Consider the following 10,818-nt stretch of genomic DNA (forward strand, 5'->3'; position numbering starts at 1 on the left):
CTAGCTCACATCCTCATCTTCTCAGAATCTAACAGAGCCGCAGACTAAAAAGCTAGGTGTTGGACGCCCGCACCGGCTCAGGATCAAACACACTTCTTAGCAGAAGAAAGACAACAAAAGACATGGGCGGAACTGTGCATGAACCTTTAAAGGTCTGAGAAGATTCCCGCCTCTCAGGATGGGCTTGTCCAATGAGAAAGGCTGAAATTCCAAGCGGGAGGTTGGAAATACTGGGGAGTTTTATGACCCTTTGTGTGAGAGCATGGTAATTTGCATATGGAACTCGATTAGGTGTTGATGCAAAATTACTAAAGATTCTTAGAACACTAATATATTGCCTATGTACCAACATATAATATACACTCTCGTTTAGATCATCAGAAGACAAACTCAAAGAGACCAAACATGGTATCGGTGGGGTTATATTAACTAGTGATCTATCATAACACACACACAAAACAGTATACAATTCAAAAGACAATATACAAGAACAGTAATGGTATACACAATGTCCTGAGGAGATGTGTGTTCATTCACAGAAAGGTTTTTCTATGAATTAATTAGAGAAGAGTCCATTTTTATGGGTATTGTGTCTTTCCTAAGAGTAAATTAATTGTGAGTTGCTCTTTTTTGTGTGTGTGTGTCTGATTGGTCCAGACGCTACACTGCTATGAACAAAACGTTAATTCATGAAACCGTCTAACGCATTAGGCAAGTTGTCCCTTATAATCTATAAAAAGGCCTGCATTTATGAAATTGATTTAAGTGTAAAGTTCTTTTAATCATTTTAAGAGGTGATTATGATTAAACTTACAGCTGATTTAATCCAGGCTCTCAGTGTAATTACATTTTTGCCCTTTGTTGTCTATTTTTTTAATCCCATTGGCCACTTGATCAGTAAGCAGTCTGCACTTTAGCATTCGCATTAGCATATTATTAGATTTAAAGTAGTGGAACTGAATTGGTGGGAAATTATGGAAATGGTTTAAACACAGAGAACTGTGGCTTTCATGACACTGATGCCCCAAGTAGAAATATATTAATTTTTATTTTATTTTAGTTTTGTTTGTCTCAAGCTTATGTTAGAAATGGTTTCAAATAAACCGCTACACTGGCTTATTTTAATCCTCTGGAAAGCTTTAACAACTTGCACTGTAAAGTTCATTTCCAGTAGATTACGCTTTAAGCTTCTGTAAGCTAAACCATTGCCATGTTTTCCCTGTTGTACTATATTTATCATTCCACAGCCCAACTGCTTTAATCAATTGCGAGCTGCAGGCTAAAGCCTGGTTGAGATAGGCAAGCCTTGAGCTGTAAGCTTTATCCTTATCTGCTGCTGGTTAGCCTTAATCTACCTTTTGCACCAATGTGTTGTTTCATTAAAAGCAGAGTTTGTGACAGCCTGTCAGTTTTATTTCCTGTCACACTCCATACTAACTGTCCTGTCTTCAGTGAGCAGCTCGCCCTTGGAGAAATGGGAGGAGGTGAGCCTTCACCCAGACAGTGCCTTGAATGGAGGGCGGAAGTGGAGATATGAGAGGAAGAGGTGCACCTCCAACCATTCATCTAGTGAGCTTTTGTGGTACGGTCAGGTTTCCACCTCATTGTGCATAAGTTATCATGGTGTCCTAACCAGGCGTGATACAGTACGTTTCCATATTTAGTGTTTAATGTAGTCACAGGGTGTGCTTAACACTTCTGGAGCCATAAAGAGCAACTTTATGCTGCTTCGATAACTAATATTGGGGTAAAACAAAAACAAAGCATGTTGAATTTTTACTTTCTATTCCCCAACACCATTAAATTAGATTTAATAAGCCATTTTAAAAAGAACATTAACACATAGTTAGGCTAAACACGTCTGGACAGCTGTGTCACTAACATTATTAGAAGAACTGTTCTTGAATACATCATGCCATTATTATAAATGGAATTGAGCATTTTAAGTCAGTTCTACATATTTTATAATTTTCTCTTCAAATAATCCTGAGTGGCCTCTTTTTTTTTTCTTTGACACTCTAATTTTAGTGAGCTTTGTGGGTAAATCCACTTATTGGTTATAAAAGATGAAGAAATAGAATGCATTTTAAGAGTATCAGATGTTAGATTTGAGTTGTTCAATTCAGTTGAATAATTCAGTTGCCTCTGTGTATCATTATCATTATTGCGAGCAGTAAAATCATTCACAGCATCTCATCCTTTTCAGGTCTGCAGACTTTAAAACAGATTTCTCTAACAGGCATAGTGCCCTGGAGCTCAGCATTAGCACGGAGTCAGACCCTGGGCCAGCCCCTCAGGTACACACTAATGATACTTTAATCTCATGTAAAAGACTACAGCAGCATTCAGTATTGATCATCATCTCCCCTCACACAGGAAAATTTTTCCTGTGCGCACTTAAATGGTACAAACCCTTCCCACTAAGGTCTTCTGGGAACAAAATTGTTCCATTAGAAAAAAAATCAAATACTGGAAGTACTCCAATCCAAATAGTAAGCTGAGGTACCTGAGGAAAGACACATACATCTTTGTATGTAACAGTTACAGAATGCTACCCTAAAAAGCCTTCCATGCAGTGCAGTTAATGGAAAGAGATACATTCGTTTTAATACCGGATGGTTTCCTTCATGTATCCTTTTCCTGAGTGTGCATCAAAAATTTGTTTTTGCCAATTTTTTCTGTATTGATTGCTCAATGTGCAAGACATGTTCTATTTATTTCTCAGATACTAGTAAGGATTAAAACATAGCAATACTACATACTAAACCTTTATATCGCCCACAACTTTAATGAAGAACTGAGTACAGGAATAATATACAGTGGCCTCAGAAAATATTTACTATAGCAAAAAATGTCTAAATGTCACTGCATTAGATAACACAATCTTAATGAACGGACAGCACAAGCATACTTTTGAAAGAAAACATTTTACAGAAAGATGTTTGTAGGTTCTACATGATAAAACAATAGATTAACTGTTCAAAGTTAAGACAAAGCTACTTTGTTTGCGGTATTGCAGGAAATTGGTGGAGTAGTATATTTTAACATTTTTATTTAATATTATTTATTATTTAACTATTGTAATATTTTTTTTATTTTGGGGCTAAAGTTACCCAACCTTTAATAACTATTCTCTGTGGTTACTCTGCTAGAACATCTGTCTAAACTTGAGAGGAACTGGCATCGCACATCCACTAAAAATCACACTGAATTCAGATAAATTAAAATCCCAATATGGCAATTCAATTTTGTTAGTTCTTGACAAATTATTTATGAAAGATTTTAGCATCTTTTATTTGCAGATTTCTCTTGGTTTGATAGTTTATCGTCTCATTTGCTTAAGTGTTCAGATACTTTTTGGGGCCACTGTATACTAAAAATTTATATTGGCCATAACTTTAAGGTTGCTTATTCAGCATGATCTGAGGACAAAGACGATGATACAAAGCGACTGCTGGTTGACCTTGTTTGCATGTGTGTGGCCATCTGTGTGTGCAGCGGCAGAGGCCCCAGCTGGGTGGTACTTTATTGGGGAGACAACACTCAGAGGAGGAGTTTGTTCGAGCCAAGGCTGCTGTGGAGGTGAGACAGAGTCCCTACAATACACACACATGCTAACACAAGAAAATCACAGCTACTTATTCAATTGAAAAGTTTGTAAAAAGTCTTCTCTGCTACCACACAAATCTTCATACCTCAGGGCTGTTTCACAGTGTATCTGGCCACCTGGGAATTGCAGTTTCTTGCATTCTGTAAGGTCAGTCTTACCCTGTAAGTTAAGACTGCATAATTGGTGTATTTTTAGCCTAGGAGTGCAGTATCAACACAAATGACATCTCAGAGGTTGCTTTGTGATGATGTCAGCTCTTACCTCTCTAGTCTTCCATCCAGTGATGCTTATTGGGCAGTAATATTCATAAGACATCCATTTTAAAGTGACGTGCTCAGTAAAAAAACCAGGCAACTATCTGCTTCCCTTGTATGGAACTACCTTAACTTTTATAGCACACTCCCTAATACGTATGCGTTTATATTTAAATTAGAATTTTAAGGAAGCTTATTTCTACCATGAAACATATTTAACTGAACATGATTCCTATTGTTATATTTACAGTTGAAGTGCATTTTTCAATGTTTAGGTTTTTTGTTTTTGAAGAAAAAAAAGCTTCATTATAAGAATTAACCCCTTAACTGTCACCCCCCCATTTTTTAAAATAGGCATGAAAGTGCACTATCCAAACTTACATTGTTGTAATTTATTAACACTTTGGAATACAGACATAAGGTTGGTCTCTTTTTAAAGAAGAAAATCAGTAGATTATCGCAAATTAAAGTATCAAAAAGTTAGAAGTTTAAATGTACTGTAAATAAAATGCACTATATTTATTTTATTTTTTATAAATATTTTACATAACAGGTTTTACTCTAAAAATTGTATAAAATTAAAGCCTAATGTCTAAATAAGTTATGTTCCAAATTTGAAGTTGATATGAAAAAAATTTAGGTTCCTGTGACATTTTATTTAAGGCGTCATACCACAAACAGCCACCGGGTGCCATCCAAACTCCATTAAATATTTTTTAATGCATTTTTCTGTCACAAATGTCTAGATTTCTCTGTCAATATTACTATCTCAGTTTCTATCTCAAAATAACCACCAAATATGAAATCCTGAGACTCAGACCTTTCCAGTGATATGTTTTTTGTCAAGATTATAAAAGGTTTGATTCTAAAAGACCGTAATTATGTAATATGACACTTGACACTGCCCACTAAAGGGGAGGAGACCGCCCAAAGATTTTAAAGTGCCATTTCTATGGTAACGCAATGTCCGATTTCAAAATGGTTTTCAGAGGCTGAATCTTGGGCTTCTAAGCTTTCAAATGAAATATACTATTATATATATAATATATTATATTATATTATAATGATTACTATAAGATTTGATAGAGAAAAAGGACAACAAAAAAAGAGCACCAAGCGTCCTGTGGGACGGTGACAGTTAAGGGGTTTTAAATTCTCTATTAAGAAAAACTGCATTTGGCAAACTTTTTTTTTTTTTTTTTACTTTTTTTTAAGCAAAACGGCTTTACTGCGTATTCATATTTGAACAACAAAGTTATGCCTTTATTAGATAGCATAATGAAGTTGAGACAGTAAATAATGGAAGAGGAGAGAGAGGCTCAGGATCCAGAAAGGATTTCATGCTGAACCTGAGGCACAGCTGCACCATGTCAGACCGCTGCCCGCAAGGCTGTGTCTCCAACAATACGGGAAAAACCTTTGCAAAAAAATATAAAACAGGCAATTATAACATAGAAGGGGACACCTTCAGACCCCTATGACTGTCAAGGTCAATAACTCGCTTAATTTGAGAATATTCAAATTTATGAATGAACAGTTTATAGTATTTGTAAAAAAAAAAAGAGAAACTTTAAAAAATCTATTAAAAATGTAAAAAGTAAATAAAGATGTGTACATACAATCACAACTATGTATGATGTAAAGAAAATATGTTATGTAAAAAAGAACTCAGGAAGACAGGGTTTATTTAACACAAATGGTGTGATAACAGTCTTGAATGATAACATGGTGAAAACACAAGGGTGATACTCCGATGTGCTGACGAGGAAACAGGTACGGTGGCCGAGAAGTGCAAAGCAAATTACAATTCTGAAAACAAAATAACAAATTACAAACGCAAATGCAAGTCTAAAAAACAAAATAACAATTCAGAAAGCACAACAACAATTCAGAAAACATTATAACAAGTCAGAAAACACAATGACAAATTCGAAAACAAAATAACAAGTCAGGAAACATAACGACAAATCAGACAAACCGGAAGAGGTTGGTATAGTTTGGGATTACTCACCGCTGGCTGGACGAGACATCTGTCAATCAACGTATACAGGAAAAACCAACCGAAGAACAGCAGAGTTGTGGTAGAAAGTTCGGAGATGGTATTAAAGTAGCTCAGTTTAAATGTATTGTATGAATTGCCCTTACTATGGAATAAAAAATACGGAGTGTATATTTACATTTAGTTAAAAGTAGCTGTAACACATCAGCTCCAGTGGCGCAGATGGATAAGCGTGTGTCGATGGCTTTTTGACACGATCGACCAGGGTTCTATCCCGCCTTTTGCCGAACTTTTTTTTTCTCCCTTTTCAAATCTCGTATCACATCGTAAGGGCATTTATTTTCAATAAAAATTAAGGAAATAATCAAAAAGTTGAAAATAAAGTATCGGGTAGGGTTAGGGTAGGTGTAGGGAGGGCTTTATTGTACCAGTAAGGTGGCATCCATTTAATAATTAAAATTAAAATTATAATTTACACTCAATACTCAATTGCATACTGTTTTATAATGTACTACAATACTGAAGTGCAGATAATTGCCACTATTTGCAACAAGTAGTATACTTGATAGTAGAAATCCTGCTATTTTAACATAGTGTAAATAGGTATTTGCATTTAGTGTAAATAGCATATTGCTAAAAATACTGCTATTTTCACTTGGTGTAAATAGAATCCATTGCTAATACGAGATTTGAAAAGGGAGGGAAAAAAAGTTCAGCAAAAGACGGGATCGAACCCGGGTCGATCGTGTCAAAAAGCCAACGACAAGCGCTTATCCATCTGCACCACTGGAGCTGATGATTTCCAGCCACTTTTAACTAAATGTAAATAGACACCCCGTATTTTTTATTCCATAGTACATACATAATACATTTAAACTGAGCTACTTTAATACCAGCTCCGAACTTTCTACCACGACTCTGCTGTTCTTCGGCTGGTTTTTCCTGTATACGTTGATTGACAGATGTCTCGTCCAGTCAGCGGTGAGTAATCCCAAACCAATGGCGCTGTCTCAAACCTACGGCGCCCCTAAAGGGACATGGTGGTAGAAAATAAATTAGGGGTGGGAGGAAATTTTTTTTGCGTTCTCTCGCAAAACTTTTGCATTCTCTCGAGAAACTTTGCATTCCCTTGCAAAACTTTTGCGTTCTCTCGCAAAGATATTTTGCGTTCCCTCGCAAAACCAGTTTTCGGACAAACACTTCCTGTTTACTTTACAGCTTGTAAGTTAGTGGTTCATACAGCTTGTATGTTCATAATGGAGCGGTTCATAGAGTTTTATTTTAAACTTGGACTCAAGTTCAAATACAGTCAGCTTTGCTTATAGTATAAGGCACGGTTTTGGGACATTCTAAAACACTTAATGTGGCTTAATGTAGGCTACTATAACAGTGACACTGGAGGCCCAATTCGGTATTAGGCCTAATAAATATTATTAATACTAATAACAATTGTAATATTAATGACTTCATTAATAGCGTTGCTATCAGTAAAGCAGATAGCCATAATGCAACGTTTCTCCCCCATTTAAAACCGTTAGGCTATAGAAAACGCTTAAGGGAGGCTAATGGATGAAGACGGTATAGGCTAAAACCAAAATATGGTACACAGTTTATTAATAAAATATAGCATATCATGCACAGGAAAGCAGACAAGCCCAGAATAGCTATAAAGAAGCCAAAACATAATTTAAAGCGAAACTGAAAGTATGGGCTCACGGCCGCTCTCATTCAGCAAAAATCCAAATGTTTTCATATTCGCAATGTATTTGAAGCTAAACCATTATTTATTAAATTAAATTAACTGGGCTTTGTACAGTCCAATATCGAAGGGAAAAAAATCATAATGAACAAAAATGTGCCGCACTGGAGTGGCTCACGCGTACAGCACAGACTATAATACAGATTATTTAAATTGACTGTGTAACATTTTATCTGTATTGGTGATTCTATGTTTTATTTTAATAATGAACAGGCCGTTTGCAATGAATATGTGCGCATGAGGCGCCGGCGCGATCAAATCGCTGAAACATAAAATACTCCATCACTTACAATAGGGCATAATTCGAAATTGCAAAGTGCTAGCAGTTTGAAGATTCAATCATATAAAAGATTATTAGAAATTTTAAAAAGCGTGCACGGTTACGTTTTTATTTCGCTCTGAAACCTACGAGAATGCAATTTTCCCTGAATATCCAAAAGACTGCAAATGTGACATTGATTTTATATAACAGTTCAACAAAAAAAGCATGTACTGACTATTTCGTCCAATTTCAAAACAAAACTCTATGAACTGCTCCACTGTGAACGTATGGAGCTGTATGAACCACTACACTCTGTAAAGTAAACAGGAAGTGTTTGTCCGAACTCAACTGGTTTTGCGAGAGAATGTAAAAGTTTTGCGAGGGAACGCAAATATCTTTGCGAGGGAACGCAAAAGGTTTGGGAGGGAATGCAAATATCTTTGGGAGGGAACGCAAAAAATCGGACAAATATATTTTTTCCTCCCACCCCAAATTTTTTCACTCAATCTGATTTTTTTCCACCACCATGTCCCTTTAGGGGCTCTGTACAAACTATACCTACCTCTTCAAGTTTGTCTGATTTGTCACTGTGTTTTCTGACTTGTTAATTTGTTTTCGGATTTGTCGTTGTGTTTTCTGACTTATGTTTTCTGAATTGTTGTCATGTTTTCTGAATTGTTATTTAGTTTTTTAGACTTGCATTTGTGTTTGTAATTTGTTATTTTGTTTTCAGAATTGTGATTTGTTTTGCAATTCTCGGCCACCGTAGACAGGAGATGGAAGATGAGGCAGACGAGATGGCGAGGACCACACAGACACGGGGAGATCATGCTGGAATAATCGAAAGAACTGGAAGTCTGCAGCGTAGTACACACATATGAGGCCAGACCGTGAGTGTGAGAGAAGATTAAATAGTGTCCTTGATGAGTGACAGGTGCATATGATTAGTCCGTGGCAGAGTGATGGCGGTGAAGGGTGAACAGGGTGAATCCGGGACAGTTAACCTGTATATTGCATTTTATTTCACATAACATTAGAATTGAACCTTTTTACTAAAGTTTTTAAAAACCATATATCACACCCAATATGAATACAAATTCTTGGGACTTGTCACATTTGTTTTAAAGGGGTCCTATTATACTTTTTCAACTTGTTGCTGTTTGAGCATAAAAAAGATCTGCAAAGTTACAAAGCTCAAAGTCCACTTCAAAAGGAGATATTTTGTTTAACAGAAATCACTTTTCAAAAACTACAACGAATTACTTGTTTGGACTACAATGCATATTTTCCGGGATTTGTGATATCACAAATATCGACGAATGGGATGAGACCTAGTTGAGCTGCACTAGAGAAAGTCAACGAGTGTTATCACTATGTCGGAGACGTGCTAGCTTTCCCAAGGCAGACAAACTTAGAGTGGTTACAATTATCTGGGTTTAATTCGCACTCAAATTGATTTGATATTGACGCAATATTTACACTGAAGCTCGCAGGCGGCTATGGTAAGGGGCATGACATTTCCCGACCAGGCGCCAAGTGGTGCCAATCACAACACTGTCACGAATTCAGTCCATGGACTTCCGTTTATTCACCACCAGAGGTCCCCCTTTCCATTTCATTGACTCTCGCACAACACAAACTGTTGCATAGCATAGCACCCCGGACTACATATCCCATCATTCTTTGCACGATTTGCACACTGCACTGATTGCACACAGCTGTTTCTAATCACCTCACTCACTATATAACACCCACTCTAACCACATTTCTCTGCTGAGTATTGTTTAGCCTGTACCCCTTTCCGAGTCTCCGTGTTTTCCTTGTTTTGCCTTGCCTTGCCTGTTTTTGCGGTTTTTGATCTTTGCCTGTTTTCTTGGATTTCTCCCTCTCGTCTCGCCCCTGTGATTCTGTCTGCTTATCGGTGACCTACGCTAGCCCTGTGACTATTCTTGTGTTTTGCCCGCCATATACCTGTTTGCCAGTGTTTTGACCCTGCCTGTTTACCACGTCTCTTAAATAAAGCCTGCAGATGGATCCACATGTCTCACGTCTTGTCAACCCCGTTACAAACACACACTGTCCCAGCTAACCAATCCCAGCACATTTAGTATTTCAGAAGGCGGGCCTTCATTTGTTACAGGAACTATTCGAGCCGTTCATGCCAGACTGGGGAGAGAGGTGTTGCAATAATGTAAAATATGTGAAAAATAATGTGTTTATAATGTGAGAGCCTGTTCTAGTACACCCCCAAAACAAAATCAAGACTTTGTAAAAGAGCATAATAGGACCCCTTTAAATAAGATTTTCCAATGGATTTTTCTTTACTTTATCAGGGACTCAAATACTTCCTGATTAATTGCTACAAAAGCTGATATCTGGTGCATATTATAACCTAAAGCAAAAATAAACATTTAAAGGGGTGGTTGATTGCGATTTCACTTTTTTAATGTTAGTTAGTGTGTAATGTTGCTGTTTGATCATAAACAATATCTGCAAAGTTACAAAGCTGAAAGATCAATGCAAACGGAGATATCGTCTTTTAAAATTCTGGCAGTTTAATGCCTACAAAAACGACTGGTAAGGGACTACAATGAGTTACTTCCCAGGTCCGTTACGTCAAGAACCCAGAATTTTACATAAACTCTGGGAACATGCAGCAAAGGGGGCGAGGCCATGCTACGCTGCTTTAGAGAAGAGGAAGAGAAAACTAGGGGTGCACGTAAAAATCTATTCATATTTGAATCGCAATTCTGTCTTCTAACGATTCTAATGGATTCACAAGTTTCAAAATCAATGTTCTAAAGCAGCAGGTTCTTAATACTGTTCCTGGCCTCGCCCTGCTCTGCACACGCTCTGCATCTCTCTCTCTCTCTCTCATTCAGATCATCAGCTCAGTGAATACACTTATTTTCACATACTATAGTTATGAGAAGC

The 10,818-nt window shown here is 37.0% G+C and overlaps 1 protein-coding gene across 4 annotated transcripts in view; it reads left to right on the forward strand.

Annotated features, from left to right (window-relative positions):
* pex5lb (peroxisomal biogenesis factor 5-like b) overlaps nucleotides 1–10,818 on the forward strand; it is a 45,194-nt gene that overhangs the window by 19,192 nt on the left and 15,184 nt on the right. For 3 of the 4 annotated variants that reach the window (XM_016249261.1, XM_016249264.1, XM_016249263.1), the window contains 3 exons: nucleotides 1,453–1,582; nucleotides 2,207–2,297; nucleotides 3,499–3,582. In XM_016249261.1, coding sequence (XP_016104747.1) covers nucleotides 1,453–1,582; nucleotides 2,207–2,297; nucleotides 3,499–3,582 — 305 coding nt within the window. The remainder of the gene's footprint in view (nucleotides 1–1,452; nucleotides 1,583–2,206; nucleotides 2,298–3,498; nucleotides 3,583–10,818) is intronic. The other variant, XM_016249262.1, reaches the window with a different exon arrangement.

The sequence above is a fragment of the Sinocyclocheilus grahami genome, unplaced genomic scaffold (assembly GCF_001515645.1).
Source record: "Sinocyclocheilus grahami isolate Dianchi unplaced genomic scaffold, SAMN03320097.WGS_v1.1 scaffold919.1, whole genome shotgun sequence".
Taxonomy (NCBI): Eukaryota; Metazoa; Chordata; class Actinopteri; order Cypriniformes; family Cyprinidae; genus Sinocyclocheilus; species Sinocyclocheilus grahami.